General features: G+C 39.4%; 1 protein-coding gene across 3 annotated transcripts in view; it reads left to right on the plus strand.

The window, feature by feature from the left end:
• The window catches only part of PDE7B (phosphodiesterase 7B), a 331,487-nt gene that overhangs the window by 303,297 nt on the left and 7,898 nt on the right, over positions 1-20,292 (plus strand). For all 3 annotated transcript variants that reach the window (XM_057738776.1, XM_057738775.1, XM_057738774.1), the window contains 3 exons: positions 5,406-5,497; positions 13,219-13,363; positions 15,295-15,391. In XM_057738776.1, coding sequence (XP_057594759.1) covers positions 5,406-5,497; positions 13,219-13,363; positions 15,295-15,391 — 334 coding nt within the window. The remainder of the gene's footprint in view (positions 1-5,405; positions 5,498-13,218; positions 13,364-15,294; positions 15,392-20,292) is intronic.

A 20,292-nucleotide genomic window follows, 5' to 3' on the forward strand; every position in this document is an offset into this window, starting at 1 on the left:
TTGTCCAAGCCTCCATCAGCTTTTGCCTGGATAACTGCTCTCTCCTCCACCTTCTACACCTATCTCTACCTTTATCCCCTACCAAAGTCTATTTTCAACATAGCAACCAAAGTGATCTTACCTAAAGAAAGTCATATAGTTTCATTCCTCCCAAACTTGTGCGGTGAATCCTATTTCACTCAGAGTAAAACTCAGAATCCTTACAATGGCCAGAAGGCCACACATGGTCTGGTCTCTCATTACCTCTCTAACTCCTTGTCCTGATGCTTCTCCTTCCTCGCTGCACATGAACTCATGGCTGTCTGCTTCCCCTTTGGGGCCTTTACTTCAGCTGTTTTCTCTGGAACAATCTTCCCTCACCAGCGGCTAGCTCCCTCCTACCTTCAAGTCTTTGCTCTAATCTCACCTCTTACCCTGACTACCTGAACTTACCCATCCTACCCAAAGACTCTCAGATTCCCACTATTCAGCTCTACTTTTCCTTCTTTCCATGCATTTGCTATCTTCTGAATGCTATACTTTTTTCCCAAAGTATTTATTATGTTTATTGTTTACTATCTACCCCTCTCCATCCCTGCTACCTCTAGTTCTCTGTGCCTTTTGTTCACTGAGATATTCCAAGCACATATTACAGTGCCTGGAACATAGTAAGTGTTCAATATATTTGCCAAATGAAATCAAGTAATTTGTTCAGTTACTTATTTAGAAAATTAACAGAAAGCACTTTCTCTGTGCAAGGCACACAGCTGAGTGGATACAAAAGGAAAGAGACAGACTGCCTGCTCACAGGCAATTTATAATCTAGTAAGAAGAACAGGGGGACTTCCCTGGTAGCCCAGTGGTTAAGGCTTCCCACTCCCAATGCAGGGGCCCCAAGTTTGATCCCTGGTCAGGGAACTAGATCTCGCGTGCCACAACTAAGAGCCCCCATGCCACAACGAAGACACAGTGCAGCCAAATAAATAAATAAATATTAAAAAGGAGAAGGAGGAGGAGGAGAAGAGGAAGTATATACACAACTGTCACACACATCAACAGAATTGAGTCCAACTGGCCTCTGGCCTTGAGGAATGCCAAGAGAAAGAGCTATAGGACTCAGAGGAAAGCAAGTTCACCTCTAACTGGAAGGATTCCAGGTGGCTTTGTGTTTGGAGTATTTGAATTGGACTTTGGAAGACAGGTTTTAGTTTGATAAAGAAATATAGAGAAAGAGAAGTTTGAGGAAAATAAACCACCTAGAAAGGCACGAAAGTGGCAAAAGGAAAGGGCATTTTCATATATTAATAACTTCATAATTTTGTCAATAATAAGCTATAGTCTTATTAAGATGATGTCATTTATTCAGCCTATAAGACTTTTGTAGGAAAGGAGAGGTAAAGGCATTCAATTATCTCAAACATATAGGAACAGAATGATAGTTGGGACAATTTTTAGAGAGCACTGAATGCCAAGCTAAGGAGTTAAGCTTAATTTATCCAACAGGAAACCACTGAAGGGTTTGGAGCAGGGCATGGAAGAAGGCAGATGGCACAATCATACTGTAGTTAGCTGAGCTCCTTGAGGGCAGCAATTTTGTCTTTGGACCCCCAGTGCCCGCCATGGCACCTGTCATATTAGTAGGTGCTTAGAAAATATTATTTTATATTTCAGCCAATGATTAGGGAGATGGTAGAAAATTTTGCCAAAAACAAGTCACATTCTGGAAGTTGTAAGGAGGATGGCTAGAAGGAAGGAGAATTAAGGATAATAAAGCACTAACATAGGGTCACTTCAGTGAAAGCAAGGGATGGGAATAAGTGACGCCTTGATGGAAGAACCAACAGAACACAGGGACTGTTCATATGTGAGGGCTGAGAGTGGCTGAAGGATGAATTCTCCAAAACAATCTAAATCTACTCAACTCACAACGTATTCAAACTCCAAGATTTTTTGAAATGATACCAGATTTGGAGGTATATGCGAAGATTCCAATGTGGATTTAGAAATTAACATCTAATTAAAACAATCAACCATAGACTTCTTAAAAAAAATTTTTTTTTTTATTTACTTACTTATCTATTTACTTCTTTGGCTGTGCTGGGTCTCAGTTGTGGCTTGCAGGATCTACATTGCTACGTGCAGGATCTTTGTGGCAGGCTGGCTTTTAGTTGCGGAGTGTGGGATCTAGATACCTGACCAAAGATCTAACCTGGGCCCCTTTCATGGGGACCTCGGAGTCTTAACCACTGGACCACCAGGGAACTCCCAACCATAGACTTTTAAAGCAGCAACTATCAATGACTTGGGGGAAGATTAAGTATAACTGTAGGCACTCAGTTTTTAAATGTCAGGCTTCTGAATGCTTGGATGTGGGTGAACAGAGGTAATTCTTAGGAGGCAGCAAGGGGTGTGTGCAAAGCTTAGGTCTTGACGCCTGGCAGACCTGGGTTTAAGGCCTTTCTCAGCTATTGACTAGCTACATGACCTCTCAGAGAAACCTGGGTTTTATTATCTGTGAGTTAATGATTAAAAGAGTAGACAGTTATGTGAGAATTCAGTGAGATCATGTAAAGTGCCTGGCACACAGTAGGTGCTTCAGAAACATTAATCCTCCCTCCCTATACTGCCCTTTCTTTCTTCTTCTCTGGAATCCACTGGAGTACCCCTACCTCCAACACAGTTCTGGCCAAAACGTACTTTTACGTATAATGACAGCTCCACGAAAGGTTGTGTTTGTAATGTGTACACAATCTTCTTTTATTCTGTGCCAGCCTCCAAGCCCCCTTCCTTTCCTCCCATTATTCTGGCACTCATCTCCAAATATGGTGTCGCCAGCAAATTTCCCAAGTATCATTTTATTCTGCCTTCAGGAAGGTTATTAACGAAGATGTTAAGTCATGTTGGCATAAATAACAAGGCTTCAGGCAATTCTCCAGACATTTTTGCTCCACTCAACAGGGCTATGACGTCATTTTTCATTAGGTCTTGTTACTGTTTTCCGGCCCCTTGAAAAACTCACGTGAGGACATTCATGTCACATCTGCTTGAATTGCAAGTCTTGTAAGTGAACGCTCATGAGCGACTGAATTAAATGTCACAGCGGGGATAGAACATCTGTTACATCACACTAACCTATCACTCTCTGCTCTCATAAATCTTTGCAATCAAAACAAATTAGTTTAGCGTGTTATTTCTCATAAACACTGTCTTTTGTTGTGTGTGGCTCATGCCCAAAAGGAGATAATAGACCAGTTGATGAAAGTAACAAAATCTCATCACAGATTCAAACCTACCTGGTCAAGTGGTAAGTAAGGCATAATGACTCCTTGGCAGGAAGAGAAATGAATAGCAATAGAGCAGCCTATACAGAGGGTCAGAATAAGACTCCACCTTGTGAAACTCTACAAAGTCCTGGAGAGAAATCAGGATCTGGTTTTAGAACCAAGAATGGTTGCAGTTTTCTTGAACTTGTTTTTCCCTAATGGACCCTGGATTGTGTCACTCATGGAGGATTCTCTTTTCTCATTTGCGACAAAGGTTGAGCATTCCACAATGGCACAGATATCGTGGTGAGAAGGGTGGGGCTGCATAATGATGAAATAGTTTTCTGTCTCTGTCCTGGCTCCATTAGTCTCCACATCATTTTCCTTGCTTCTTTCCTCTCGCTTTTTTTCACTTGTGCAAAATACCCGTAATATAAAATTTACCACCTTAACCCTTTTTTAGTGTACTATTCAGTGGTATTAAGTACAGTCTCACTGTTGTGCAATCATCACCACAATCCAGCTCTAGAATTCTTTTCATCTGCAAAACTGAAACCCTGTACCCACTAAATAATAACCCCCTATTCCCTCAGCCCCCCGGCAACTACCATTCTTTCTGTCTCATGACTTTGACTACTCTAGGTACCTCATATGAGCAGAATCATACAATTGCCCCCCACTTTTTTTATCTGAAGTTTTTACTTGATGTGCAATATTGTATATTACAGGTGTACACTATAGCAATTCACAATTTTTAAAGGTTATACTCCATTTATGGTTATTATAAAATATTGCCTATGTTCCCTTTGTTGTACAGTATATCCTTGAAGCCTATTTTATACCTAATAGTTTATCCCCCTTAATCCTTTTCCCCTATATTGCCCTTCCCCACTTCCCTCTCCCCATTGGTAACCACTAGTTTATTCCCTATATCTGTGAGTCTGTTTCTTTTTTGTTTTATTCACTAGTTTGCTTAATTTTTTTAGGTTCCACATATAAGCAACATCATACAGGGTTTGTCTTTCTCTGTCTGACTTATTTCACTTAGCACAATGCCCTCCAAGTCCATCCATGTTGTTGCAAATGGCACAATTTCATTCTTTTTTGTGGCTGAGTAGTATTCTGTTCTAGCCACATCTTCTTTATCCATTCATCTGTTAATAGACACTTAGGTTGCTTCCGTACCTTGACAGTTTAACCTCACTTTTAATAAATGCTACCTTCTTCTATTTTTTGTAAGTTCATAACCCCTCTTAAAACAAAATGGAGAATGAATAAACAAATAAGAAAAGAAAAGAAAAAGATTTCCCCAGGACTAGAAGAGTTCTATTTTCTATGGATGAAGTCAGTGGTAAGACCATAATGTTTGGTAATTTAGAACAAAACACAATGGGTTGTAAGAAATATTCATTACTTAAATGGTTAGCTAATGTTCAGACAAGCAGCATACTTAAGATCAAAGGAGAGACTGGACATGGCAGAGGTTCCCACAAAGGAAGAAATATCAAGATAGTTGAACAAGGAAGCAATTGTAGGTTCAAACCCAGACCTAACGGGCTAAGTGCTGGTATCCTGATCACAAAGATTATTGACAGTGGTTCTCAGACTTCAGTGTCCACAATAATTAATCACCACAAAGCTACCAAAACAAAACTGTATTGACTGGGACTCAGGAGTCTGAATATGTCACCAGCTGCCCAGGTGGTTCAGACACAGCAGATCTTTGCCACCAATGGCCAGGCTGCAGATCACACCAGAGGTTGTGAGGCCTGCCTCTATTCAGCTGAGTAGTACGATTTTGGATTATGTTGTGCACATAGCCCTGCAGTATCCATTACTACCTATTTTTACTGCCTCACTTTCTTTCTTCTACACTGGGTGTTCCTTGAACGGCTTTCAAAAATGGGCAGAGACAGGACTGTGGCTGCTAGAAATAGACCCTCATTCAGGTCAGTGGGGCCTTGCCACTCCCCCACTATTATTATAGCATTGAGAATAGCCCTGCAGTTGTTTTATTTTGTGTTTCATTTCTGTTCTGCCTCTATGTCATCAGGTACCAACTGGCCAGAGGGAAAATATTGGCCTCTGTGCAGCTGGGTTCAGCGAGAGAGATCAGTATCTGGCTTCGCCCCCGTTTATAGTTTTAATTTTCTTTCTTTCTAGAATATGTCTGTGCTGGAGAATCACCACTGGCGATCTACGATCGGCATGCTTCGAGAATCAAGGCTTCTGGCTCACTTGCCAAAGGAAATGACGTAAGTGGCATAGAGATGAAACATACTGCTGTCCACACATTAGCGATAAGCTGCTTTCTCTCTGGCTTGAGACCCCCAGGGTTAATGGCAGGGAGCCAGCCGGCTGTGCTTCTGGCCCACGCTCCCTCGGTCGCCTATCAGAGGAGATGCAGTGTCAGTTACAGCAACCCAGAAACCAGAATCCCTCTGTGAGCTCCGAAAGGGCCTGGAGAGTGTAGGACCTAACGTCAGGAAAAGAGATAATAAACAGCTCTCAGCTTTCACACTCTTTGGCATCAACGCTGTGCTTTGCCAAATTCCTGTCTTTTATGTTAGCAAAATTGTCCTCCTGTGTAGATCCAAATAATAAATATTTATCAAGAAGGAACACAGGAGTTCCCAAGCTAGATTGAAGCCTAGTTCAATAAAGCATGTTTTGTTATTGCCAGTCTTAGCAAAAGGTGAAGTCAGGAATTCTTTTCTAAGGTGTCTTTTGTTAAGTAATTGAATTGGCCCCAGTAATTTTTTTCACCAGGAATTTACCTATGTCTCTTGCATTTTAAACAGAAGGGGAAATACTAGTTTCCTGGTCCACTGTTTGTTAGCCCGGGTGTTTGCACCAAGTCCTACTGAATCCAAGACCGTGGCCTCATTTCCACCTGGTCTCAGTTTAGCTGCTGTACCATATTAGCCTTAATTTAGCTGTTGCACTGTCTTCCAAGATCAACTGTTTAATTCAAATGCACAGAACCCAGGGTAGTTAGGAGGGAAAAAGTAAATAGATCCCTGTACCATCATTCTGAATGGCACTCAATTTAAGGTCAAGGGCCACGTGGTGTCTCTCTGGGTTTACAGGTTTACCCCTGACCCTCTGATACTATCTCATGCTGTTTCCTAGCACCCAGAGTAATGTAAAATTTGTGGGAAGAACTTCAATTCTAATAACATTTTACCACCTGGAACCACATAAAGCCAACCCTCATGCACGGGATAAAAACTCGTGCCTTTTACTAAAACAATACGTTGCAAAGATAGAAAGAATTAAGTGCAAAAAGAACTAAAAATTAGAGCAACAAATCAAGCAAGAAGGAGGAGAAAGGAGGAGGTGACCGGCAAGGAAGCCAAAGAAAGAGTGAAGGAGAAGGGGAGGAAGAAGGAGACAGGAAAAAATAAAACAGCAGGGAAAAGGCGGGAAGAACCTGGGACCAGACTTGTCCCTGTAACGCTCACCTTAATCCTGCTCGTTGCTCAATTAATATTCATTTTCTAAGATGCTTCTACTCATCCCTGTGGATTCCAAATAAAATACTATATTTTTATGTGTTTTTGTGGAACATAGTGTTATACATTGCTTTTGCTAGAAGAAAAACTGTTATGCAATAATATATGTGAAAGGGCTTTATAATGAAATTTACAATCATACTCATCGTGAGTATCCTATCCTCATGTAAATGCCTTCAAATCATTTTTCTGATTCTGAAAGTAATACAGGTACAACTAAGGAAAATGTCAGAAAAGTATTAGTTTGCACAATATGTACTTGCTGTTTTTGAGAGACCAGAGCAGTAGAATAGCAGCAGTTTTATATGATTCAACCCAATGTGAAGAAAGAAAATGAGATTACTGGTAATCCTGCCATCCAAGAATAGTAAATGCTAACCTGGCTGGTTTGTTTCCTTTTAGTCTTTTTTCCAATACAACCATATTTTAACGAAATGAGGAAGTTATTTCGTACGGTGTATGTCCTGATATTTTTCACTTACTGTAAAGGTCTTTTTCCATATCATTAAACCTGTACTACAATAAAATTATTTTAATCACTATAAGGCATCATTGCGCCAAATTGTATTGACGATTGCCTATTGTTGGGAATTTAGATGATTTCCAAATTTATGTCATTACAAATAATGCTTACCAAGCATCCTTAAGCATATATTTTTATCCCAAACTATAATATTCTATTTTCTCAGAAACTATTTGTGGTTAGAAGTTATTGATCAGAAAGAAAGGTGTGCATGTTTAAGGGTTTTGTTCTATATTATCAAATTGCTTTTCCAAAAAGCTGTATCTACCTGTATTCCCATTGGTAGGTTATGAGAAAATCTACCAATGTACTATCACCAGAATTGAGTTTTATCTCTATTATCTTTTTAAAATATTTGCAAATTTGACATGTATATATATAGAGAGAGAGAGAGAAAGAAAAGGAGAGAGAGATTCTTTGATAACAAATGAGATTAAACATTTTTCATGTATTTGCTGGCCATTGTTATTTCTTTAGAGAACAAATTTTGGTGTTTAGTCTTCTCTTATTTTCTTATGAGTGTTATTATTCATTTGTAAGAAGTTTTTATATTTTAACCAAAGTAATCATTTGTTATATGTGATAAATATTATTTGAAGTTTTTAGTTTGCCTTCTAACTTGGTTCATGAAACGTTTCACTTAACTAAAATACTTATGTTTCCTGGTTATAAATTTAATAAATATTCATGTTTTTAAAGAATTCATACAATATTGAGAATTATTTTTTAAGTGAAAATCATTCATAATTCCCTTCTATGTCTTTCCAAATTCTTCTCTATGACCACAGAGATCATGTCTTACGTACTCTGTATCCTGTTGTTGTTTTTTAATTAATTAGTTTATTTATTTCTTCCCTACGTTGGGTCTTCGTTACTGTGCGTGCTTTCTCTAGTTGCAGAGAGTGGGGGCTACACTTTGTTGCAGTGCATGGACTTCTCTTTGTAGTGGCTTCTCTTGTTGTGGGGCACAAGCTCTAGGCACGCGGGCTTCAGTAGTGGTGGCTCATGGGCTTAGTTGCTCCACGGCATGTGGGACCCTCCCAGACCAGGGCTCGATCTTGTGTCCCTGCATTGGCAAGCGGGTTTTCAACCACTGCACCAGCAGGGAAGTCTCTGTATCCTGTTTTTTAATATAACAATAAAACATGGCATTTTCCCATGTCAATAAATGTAACTATACATCATCATATGAAATAATTGTGTAGTATGCTTGTAACATGGTTCATTTAACCAATGTCCTATTTGTGAATCCTTGTGATATTTTTCTCCCAGGAATGTTTCATTATTATAAACAGCAATAGGATAAACATTCTTATAACATGTATCTTTACTAACTATATCTTTACTAACATGTTCATAGTAAATTTGTAGATGAACTGTTGGTCCAATTATTTATATTTATTGCTTTTAACACTAATTCCTAAATTACCGGCCGGGAAATTGCACCAGTTTACACTCTAACAGAGAATAACAGCATTAAGTATCACAACCATTAATTAATTCATCACATTATTTAGCAGTTACCTTTTTTTTAAGCTCTTTATTGGAACATAATTGCTTCACACTGTTGTGCCAGTTTCTGCTGTATAACAAAATGAATCAGCTGTATTTATACATATATCCCCATATCCCCTCCCTCCCGAGACTCCCTCCCACCCTCCCTATCCCACCCCTCTAAGTCATCACCCGTCATCAAGTTGATCTCCCTGTGTTATACAACAGCTTCCCACTAGCTATTTTACATTTGGTAGTGTATATATGTCAATGCCACTCTCTCACTTCGTCCCAGCTTCCCCTTCACGCACCCCTCCACCCCATGTCCTCAAGTCCTTTCTCTACATCTGCATATTTATTCTTGCCCTGTCACTGGGTTCATCAGTACCATTTTTTTAGATTCCATATACATTAGTTAGCACACGGTATTTGTTTTTCTCTTTCTGGCTTACTTCGCTCTGTAGGACACACTCTAGGTCCATCTACCTCACTGCAAATAACTCAATTTCATTCCTTTTCATAGCAGAGTAATATTCCATTGTATATATGTGCCACATCTTCTTTATCCATTCATCTGTTGATGGGCATTTAGGTTGCTTCTATGTCCTGGCTATTGTAAATAGTGCTGCAATGAACATTGTGGTACATGTTCCTTTTGGGATTATGGTTTTCTCAGAGTACATGCCCAGGAGTGGGATTACTGGATCATATGGTAGTTCTATTTGTAGTTTTTGAAGGAACCTCCATACTGTTTTCCATAGTGGCTGTACCAACTTACATTCCCACCAACAGTGCAGGAGGGGTCCCTTTTCTCCACACCCTCTCCAGCATTTATTGTTTCTAGATTTTTTTGATGATGGCCATTCCGACTGGTGTGAGGTGATACCTCATTGTGGCTTTGACTTGCATTTTTCTAATGATTAGTGATGTTGAGCATCTTTTCATGTGTTTGTTATCTATCTGCATGTCTTCTTTGGAGAAATGTCTATTTAGGTCTTCTGCCCATTTTTGGTTTGGGTTTTTTGCTTTTTTGGTATTAAGCTGCATGAGCTGCTTGTATATTTTGGAGAGTAATCCTTTGTCCGTTGCTTCATTGGCAAATATTTTGTCCCATTCTGAGGGTTGTCTTCTTGTCTTGTTTATGGTTTCTCTTGCTGTGCAAAAGCTTTTAAGTTTCACTAGGTCTCATTTGTTTATTTTTTATTTTATTTCCATTATTCTAGGAGGTGGATTAAAAAAGATCTTGCTTTGATGTATGTCATAGAGTATCCTGCCTCTGTTTTCCTCTAAGAGTTTTGTAGTGTCTGGCCTTACATTTAGGTCTTTAATCCATTTTGAGTTTAGTTTTGTATATGGTGTTAGGAAGTGCTCTAATTTCATTCTTTTACATGTTGCTGTCCAATTTTCCCAGCACCGTTTATTGAAGAGGCTGTCTTTTTTCCATTTTATATTCTTGCCTCCTTTGTCAAATAAGGTGCCCATATGTGCATGGGTTTATCTCTGGGCTCTCTATTCTGTTCCATTGATCTATATTTCTGTTTTTGTGCCAGTACCATACTGTCTTGATCACTGTAGCCTTGTAGTATAGTTTGAAGTCAGGGAGCCTGATTCCACCAACTCCATATTTCCTTCTCAAGATTGCTTTGGCTATTCAGGGTCTTTTGCATTTCCATACAAATCGTAAAATTTCTTGTTTTAGTTCTGTGAAACATGCCATTGGTAATTTGATAGGGATTGTGTTGAATCTGTAAATTGCTTTGGGTAGTATAGTCATTTTCAGGATGTTGATTCTTCCAATCCAAGAACATGGTATGTCCCTCCATCTGTTTGTATCATCTTTGATTTTTTTCATCAGTGTCTTATAGTTTTCTGCATACAGATCTTTTACCTCCTTAGGCAGGTTTATTCCTAGGTATTTTATTCTTTTTGTTGCAATGGTAAATGGGAGTGTTTCCTTAATTTCTCTTTCTGCTCTTTCATCTTTAGTGTATAGGAACGCAAGAGATTTCTGTGCATTAATTTTGTATCCTGCTACTTTACTAAATTCATCAGTTAGCAGTTACTTTTAATCCTTACCAATAAAAGTATGGGAAATAGTGTCACATAGCTGTTTTAATATTTTTTATCATACTAAATATCTTTTCATATTTGGGGAACATTTTAAATTTCTTTTGTGAATTGCCTATTTTCTGAGATTATTTCTAATGTCTAGAAGTAGATTAAAGAGGGGCTTCCCTGGTGGCACAGTGGTTAAGAATCCGCCTGCCAATGCAGGGCACAAGGGTTCAAGCCCTGGCCTGGGAAAATCCCACATGCCACAGAGCAACTAAGCCCGTGCGCCACAACTGAGCCTGCACTCTAGAGCCTGCGAGCCACAACTACTGAGCCCATGCACTGCAACTACTGAAGCCAGCGCCCCTAGAGCCTGTGCAATGAAGAGTAGCCCCTGCTCTCCACACTACAAAAAGCCCACGCACAGCAATGAAGACCCAACTCAGCCAATAAATAAAAATAAAAATAAATAAAATTTTTTTAAAAAGAAGTAGATTAAAGATGTATCTGCGAGTTAAAAACAAAAATGGTAGTGATATAACTGTAAAGCTTTTAGAATATAATGTAGGGGAATATTTTCATCAGAGGTAGGAAGGATTTCTTAAATAGGAGAAAAATATTAACTTAAATAAAAAATATTTATAGATTAAGCTGTATTAAAGATTGATTTCCTTTCATCAAAAGACATCATAAATTAAACAGAAAGACCAGCCACAGAGTGAGAGAAGATATTTGCAACACATAAGTGACAAAGCACCATTATTGAAAGTACATTAAAAACTCTTAAAAGCAATAAGCAAAAGAGAAACAAACATATAGAATGGTAGGTAAAGACTAGAATAGAAACTTCACAAAAAAAGAAATAAAAGTTGTCAATAAACACACGAAAATATGTCCAAACTCATTAGTAATCAAGGAAATTCACATTAAAATTATAATGAACTGTATGACATTGGCAAATTGGCAAAACATGTAAAGTGGAAGATTATATAAAGCAATGAGAACCTCATCTATTACTGCTTGGAGAGTAAATTTATACAACTGTTTTGGAAATAGTTGGCAATATCTGAGAAATTGAAGATGAACATACTCTGTGATCCAATAATTTTATTCCTGAATATAGTCCCTAGAGAAACTTTGCACATGAATAACCGGAGGTACGTAAGGGTGTTTATTGTAACATTTTTTTCACAGTAGTCAAAAGCTAGAAACTACTCAAGTGACCACCAAAAGTAGAACAGATAAATACACTGAAGTATAGTCCCACATTGGGATACAATATAATCATGAAAATGGGTGAGTGACAGCTCACACATCAACTTAGGTGACTTTCAAAAATATGTCAGGCTGAAGAAGCAAGTCAGAAACTGATGGTTACCGCATAACTTAAAGTGCAAAAGCAGTTAAAGTTAAACCATATTATTTAAACATGCACGCACAGGTGGTAAAATTATTATAAGTAGCAAGGAAATTATTAAAACAAAGGTCAAGAGAGTGGTTACTTCAGGAGTTGAGAGGAAGTAGGGTTGCATGAGAGATACAATGAGGACCTTCCGGGGTAGTGGCAGGCAACAATCTTGACCTGGGTGGTGATTATAAGATGTTTATTTGATATTTGTTCATTAAACTGCATATGTATGCTCTATGCACTCTACTTAAATATGCTTCACTTTTAAAGGTGAATTTTAAAACTAGGTTTTTAAAATCAACAGATTTTCCTCCCTTTGCTTACTTTCCATACGTGAGGAAGAGCTCTAATCTGCTTTATTTTTCTAAAATATCCCATTTTCCCATATACCATTTGTTGACCAATATATTGCTTGGCCACCGCTTTTTAATGGTGCCTTAATCAACTGTGATTCTTTTTTTAATTTCCAGTATCTCTTCCCAAGCTGTCTGTTTTGTTCCCTTCATGGGTCTTTCCATTCCACAGAATCAGTCACTATTATGTCTCTACTATTACTATTACCATGCCCGTTTCTCTCCCCATGCAAATCTTAAAGTCTGAGTTGGTTTGAACTCCACAAAAAGCACGGTTCAAACGCCTGTGACTCTGTGAGTCCTTCTGTGTCCTCCTTAAAGCGTGTATTTCTAGTTGGCTTTCAATCTTCCCACCCACAGGAAGCATGGGGAATGTATAAACTGCCACAGCTCTGTTCACCCAAGGTTTCAACCTCTCTGTCCAGTCCTTGGCATACCTCTCATGCAAGGACAGAAGTGATGGTGGCTGAGAGAATCACTCTCGGGCTACAAGGGACTGGGACTCTGTATAATAAACAGAATCAGAGGCAGAAATGAGAGTACAAGCCACCTGATGCTGACAGAATCAATTCCCCTCCTCAAAGGGATTTGCTTTGTGTGTGTGTTTTCTCTTTCATTCTTGTGGATGCAGACAGGATATTGAACAGCAACTGGGCTCCTTGATCTTGGCAACAGACATCAACAGGCAGAATGAATTTTTGACCAGATTGAAAGCTCACCTCCACAATAAAGACTTAAGACTGGAGGATGTTCACGACAGACATTTTATGCTTCAGGTAAACAACAACAACAAAAAGAAGTCATTATCCTCGCAGGGTAAACACTTAAGGACGTGATCAATCATTGTAATGCATCTGAGAAAGAGTATCTCCCATGGTATAAGCTAGAGCAGTGACCCACTTTATTAAAAACTTTGAGACACATAAAATTTGTAAGTGGTTTCTAAGCAAGTAAAATCTGGGTTTCACGTCAGTAAGTTGATAATGTCTCATTTTTCCTTATTTGGTAACTGCTCCACCACAAAGTAGCCCCGCTGGGTAGTTACATGCAGTAAGAATCTACCACATTTTGTGGCTTGATGTAAAGTTGATCACAATCATACCTGTGCAATGTAGAAAACTGTTTCGTTAATACAAAAGTATATTATTTTAACTATAGTACTAACAAAAGTTGAGAAACGAGTATCCTTCCTTTACCTAAAGCCTATTGAAATAAACCCCGCTTAACTTCCTTTTACTACCTAAACTCATATTTTCATCTGAGGCTCAGACAGACAGACTACGTTACCTAGTCTTACCATTTTTAGGCACCAATAAATGATTTAAGTTTAATTGAGTGGATTGAATCATATCAAGCTCAAGCCTTTCTACTTCTTTCCATGGCAAGAAGCCATTTGTGAAGTGAGAACAAGGGAAGAAGTGGACCTTGGAAGCAAAACTCTGACCTGGTATCCAAACTAGAGCCTTTTGCTTGATCTTCCATTTTCTCTCATTCTCCTTCTTTCCTTTTGGCACAAAAGACTGAATGGGTAGATCCTGCATGCATCTAGATAGACCAGCTTTAACCAGGAGGCTGGAGACTGAACCATATAGTCTTCTCCCTTCCATGCTTTCAGGCTGCCTTCTAAAGCTGTCCAACTGTTCCATCCTTTTCAGGAAATACCTTCCTCCCAGGTGTAAAACTATATCTCCCTCCTTCTTTCTTCCCAAACTAGTATTCTTGTCCCTGCGTGCCACAGACTTCTGATTTTAGAGACTCAAGCCTAGTTCTGAGTAGCTGAAAGATTTGGCCTGGACACTTGCATTTCAAAAGGAAAGCTTGCTAACACACATGAATCCGTAAAGGATTCATGCCCCTGACCTACTCCAACATGTACTGTGCCCCCATTCACCAGGAAATAAAGAACAAACCAAGTTTGCGACCTAACATGACCCTGGCTCTCCCAGACCCCAGCACAGCTAGCAGCTCTATGATCCCAAAGAACTAGGTCAAAACCAATAGACCTTGCTGGTGGGCGGGCACACCATCAGAAGCCCTTCTGGGCACTGGTCTCTCGGCAGTTGGTAGTTGAGGGGGAGAACTTATTTCTCTGGTACTCCAAGGAAACCCTCCTAGGGTAAGCATCTCTGACAAAAGCTGGTATCCCAGATGCAGAACAATGTGAGCAAAGCCCAGAAGGCCCAGCTTTATCTCTGCAAACCAAACACTAAGCTTGAAATGACTTCACTCCTGGCTGGCAGTCTGAGCTTGCACGCACACACGGACATATAAATGCAGACACACATAATTGATGTGATGTATGGAGTTGGTCAATGTGGCCACTGTGAGAGTGAGGTCCCAGTGATCTCACTTGAGCCTGGCTGGGGCCCCTGCGGCCTCCCTGCCCATGAGGGGCGGGGCAACCAAAGGAGCCAGGCCGTGGCTTTCCTTGGCCTGCCCACCCCAAGTCTCCTCCAGGAAGCTCCGTGTCCTTGGACAGTGGCTCTTCTCTCCTTCTCACTGCTATAAAGTGGGAATTCTGAATGAAGGTTTTGTGCGGTGGTGAATAAGTGCTGTTTCCTGAAGAGGCACATCAGGGAAGCCTCTGTAAATACGGGCCTGGTACCATGAGGCCGACGGATGGGTCTGACGGCCCCTTGGGCTTGGGGTGAATTTGCTGCTCGAGGATCATCCTCTGACCATCTCTCCCTGCCCTGTCATTTCTCAGATTGCCTTGAAGTGTGCTGACATTTGCAATCCTTGTAGAATCTGGGAGATGAGCAAGCAGTGGAGTGAAAGGGTCTGTGAAGAATTCTACAGGCAAGGTTAGTAGTGATCCGACGCTGAGTTTTCATTGCCCCTTCTCCTTTCAGGCGTTTCTCCTAATAAAACAGGAAATGGATCATCTATCATGACGTTTGTTCTTTCATCCACTCTTATGATCCCAACCTTTCTCTTTAACCTTCCTGTGAACCATCCAGCCCTTTTTTGGAAATAACTTAGAAGTATCAATAAATAACATTGATTTACTGTGGAAACAGGTAGTGATGAGGTACAATAAAAACGAGCAAAAGAGGAATACATATATAATCTGTTAATGGTTTTTCTCTGTGGATATAAGAATGTGCAGGACAGTTTGATTTTTGCTCTGACCTTCCTTTTAATGAGCTGAGCACGGCCTAAAGGCTAAATGCCGTTTGGGGTCAATGTTTTCCACTCTGACGGAAGGACTTAGACTTTTTTGTATTTCTTTCCCTTGCTTTCTTAAATAAAGTGAATAATGAAATAGAGCACAGCTGGCCAGAGTTCATCCTCTCAAATATATACAGTGAAAAGACAAGTGGCCCCAAGTTAGGGTATAATTTTTAAGAGATTAACCTTATTCAGAAGTAAAGTGATGAATTAGCAGCAGGATCTTGACGTTGGGTGGGATGTTGGCCTTTAAACGCAGCTTGTTTCTTCAGGCCTGGTTTCAGCGCTCAGGATGTTTTTTCAGGCACAACAGTACCCTGATGTTAGTGACAGGATCAGGTCTGAGAGGCTGAGAACAAATAAAGCCTGAAGTGTCCCACATACCAGCTCGGTGGGGAGGTCAAGCAGCAACAGTGAGCCTTTTGGAGACGCCTCCGTAGAAAGATGTGTCAGTGACATCAAGATGGTCCCAAAGACAGAAGACAAAGCAGAACGGATTGGGTTCACGTGGGGCCAGAAGGCGCTGCTCCCCATCTCATTCCCTCGAGTAAAAGCATTCATGTAGCTCCCTCTCTGTGTAATTTCCCTTCAATGAGTGTGAGTGGTTAGAAATCAAAAGGTCAGTTCCAGTTGCCCATGATATAAAATCTCCACTGAGGGAAAAACAAAAGGAAATATGATGAACTCGGAGGAGGGAGGCTTTAGATTAGATAAGATACTTTCTCTACTATGATATAGAAAATGTTGAGATAGCGTAGTGAGAAAAGGGCTAGGATCTTCATCCTTGCTCAAGCAATGATTCTACTCTGTCCCTCTTGGTTTTGACTCAGGCATGTGTTCCTGTTGGCATTGATTGGAGTTTAACCCTTTCATTTGCTTATCTTGCACCCTATTTGGATTATGAGCACCTTGGGGCTGGGACCATGTCCCTTGGGCAGATAGTAAGGCCCACAGAGCTAGTGAATCGAAGTTGTTAACTAAGTGGAGTAAATGGGATCAAGCAATAAAGGCAATCTGTAAGATGTCTTGACAAAAACTTGTGCTCATAATAATATGCATGTGCAGCATTATAAGACAGAACAACCTAGAACATTTGTAACTCTGGTCACTAAAGGTGAGCTTTCATACACTTTGCTCTGGCACGTTTCCTAGCAGAGAAAGGAGAATAGAGAGGGCATGTTGGGTCCTTTTTATTTAATAGCCTTATGGTCTAGCAGAAGTTCAGCTTATTTAAGAGAAGACCAAACTCTCTGGTTATCCAAACTGTTTGTCCTCCATCCTGAATTTTTTTTTTAGAAATTCTATAAAGTGCATTTGTATCATTTTGATTAATGTTATTCTGGCTTTCAGTTTAGGATTTGGGCTTCCACAGACTGCTAACAGTCCCAGCCAAAGTATCTTTAATGATTTGTGATGTTGAGCACAGGAAAAACTCTAAAATCAAGGTTGCGGAGAGGGGGGAAGGGAAGATGAGATCCCACGAATTAGGAAGATAGTGTTACATTCTCAGAACAGACATTAGGATTCAAACATCATTCACCCTCTTCCCCTCAGAGCCTTAAAAAAGTAGAATTTCTGTCCTATTGTAACTACAGATTGGTATTTCTCAATCAACCAAGATTCCCAGAAGTTTTCACTGAACATCTGCTTCCAGCCTTGTCTAATCCTCAGCAAAGCTGCAATTTTCCTACATGCAAAACCCCACTGGGAATGTCATGAAGGAGACAAAGAATTACAGTTAATGTTTCATAAACTCAAAATACTAATCAGTAAAGTTCCTAGAGGAGAGAAACTGCAATTTTCCTCTTTATATTCTCTACATTGATTACCAAAGTGTCTGAAATATACAGTGCTTTGTACATATATGTTGAAATAAGTGTATAAATAAATGATCCAACTTGAAGACCTCTTATGGTATGAGTCATAGAAGATCTAGTGCTGAGGATGGTAGAATCTGAGCTAGGTGATAAAGGATGTGTAGTGACTGCACTTTCCAATAGGATAACCACAAGGTACATGTGGCTAGTTAAATTAAATTAATTATATTAAATAAAATGTAAATTTTAGTTCTTCAGTTTTATTGATCTTATGTCAAGGGGATACTATAGTAGGCAGTGCAGAGAACATTTCCATCATTGCAGAGAGTCCCAGTGGTCTAGCCAGAGAGGAGTGGAAATGGACAGAGGCACTGGGGACGATCCCCCTGCCTCATAGACCAGCTTGGTTCCATAAAAGGCAAGAATATGAGGATCTGTGGAGGCCCCTGTACACCAGGCTAAAGTTGAGAACATGGCAATGAGAGTCATCTTAGAAAGTGCAATTAGGGCAACTATATAATTGAAGCAAAAGAAATACTAAAGAAACTAGCTAAGAAGCAAAAAATAAGAATGAGTTACTAAGAAATCAGATAAAGAAAATATGGTGTATATATACAATGGAACACTACTCAGCCATAAAAAAGAATGAAATTTTACCATTTGCAATAACATGGATAGACCTGGAGGGTGCTATTCTTAGTGAAATAAGTTAGACAGAGAGAGAAAAATACTGTATGTTTTCACTTATCTGTAGAATCTAAAAATTTTTTTAAATGAATGAATATAACAAAACAGAAACAGACTCACAGATACAAAGAACAAACTAGAGGTTACTGGTGGGGAGAGGGAAGGGAGAAGGATAAGATAAGGATAGGGGATTTAGAGGTACAAACTACTTGGTATAAAATAAATAAGATCCTAGGATGTGGAACTTCCCTGGTGATCCAGTGGTTAACACTCTGTTCTTCCACTGCAAGGGGTGCAGTTTTGATCCCTGGTCAGGGAACTAAGATCCCACATGCTGTGCAGCCAAAAAATAAAAATAAAAAATAAGAAAATAAAGATAAATATTAAATTTTTTAAAAAGATACAAGGATGTAATGTATAGCACAGGGAATATAACCAATATTTTATAATAACTTTAAATGGAGTATAATCTATAAAAATATTGAATCACTATGTTGTACACCTGAAACTAATAAAATATTGTAAATCAACTATTCTTCAATTTAAAAAAAGAAAGAAAGAAACCAGTCCAGAGTCAGGCAGAGTGAAAGTAGGGGAAAAAGATGTTTCAACAGAGGAATAAACAGGATTTGCTGCCTCAATACAGAGGGTAGAGGGAAGAGAAAAGTCAAAGACAACTCCTCCAAAGTGTCAGACTTAACTGAAAAATCACTATTAACAGAACTACGTAGGTGAGGGGTAAAACCAACTTTAGGAGAATTCATTTTAATATTAAATGCTGGTCATGCCCTGCCCTCAGAAGGCTATTATCATCTGGCTTCCCTGAACTCCTCAGGTTAAGCCAAAGGGATTTCCACACGTCCGTTTTGAGAATCACCAGGGCCCAAGAGACCACGGGAGCCATGGCTACCGTCTTAGAGAAAATGACGGAAATGTGGCATCTTAAAAGATCCTAGCTCAGTGGTTAAGTGCGGACCCTCTGAAGCTAGATTTTGTGGGTTGGAATCCAGGCTCCCCTCTTCACTGGCAGAAGGACCTTAGGTCAACATAATTCCATACACTTCATCTCAATTTCCGCATCTGTAAAATGGGGTTATAATGAGGTTGTTATGAGGATTAAATTAATTAAATAGGTAAAATGCTTAGAAGAGTGCCTGACACACAATACTCATGATATAAATGTTATGTGTTTCTCTCCTCTAGTTTAGAGGAATGCATTTGCAACTGTGAACTCAGCTAGTGTTGCTGAGAACCAGCTTCTCTACTGATTAACCAGATTGTTTTTCTCAATGAAAAAGTTACCCACAATTTTGCACCTTCAGGAAGAATCGATGAAATATTTTGATAAAGCTCTGCATGATGTATTTCTCCTTTGGTCTTCTATCTGATGGAGGCATTAAAAAGAAAGATCATCCTGACCTTTATACTTTCTTTAACTTTCAGTTACATTAAGTAAAATGCTAAGGAGTGAATGAAAGTTATTAGACCATTATTTTGGATTAATTTTGTAGCTACAGAGATGCTCTTCAAATGAGATCTTTCTAGTTCTTCTTCCCCATTTCCTGCCCACTTATTATTCCTGGTTGTTCAGGTGAAACCAGACAAGGGTCATGCAGAGTGAAAGGAGGGGAAAAACATAAAACCTGTTTTCTTAATTTGTAACTTAAAACCAGAACTTCTATCTCATATTACAAAATTGGCCATTCATTTTCTTCTTTTTATAGATTTTTGTTCAAAAGTTTATTCCAATCCCAGAGCATACTTATTTAAAATGAGCCTGTTGTAAATGATTGTTGACACTCTGATATTTTAAATTTTCTCAGAAGCTACCAGAACAGGGCAGAGCCAGTTGTTACTAAAGCGTTCCTAATGATAAGGCTGGGAACAGTAATTCCAACTGGACCATTAAAATTATCAACACTTGGAAATTCCCTGGCAGTCCAGTGGTTAGGATGCCTTGCTTCCACTGCCAGAGCCTGGGTTCAGTCCCTGGTCGGAGAACTAAGATCCTGTAAGCCACACAGGGCAGC

This window comes from Hippopotamus amphibius, chromosome 6 (genome assembly GCF_030028045.1).
Source record: "Hippopotamus amphibius kiboko isolate mHipAmp2 chromosome 6, mHipAmp2.hap2, whole genome shotgun sequence".
NCBI lineage: Eukaryota > Metazoa > Chordata > Mammalia > Artiodactyla > Hippopotamidae > Hippopotamus > Hippopotamus amphibius.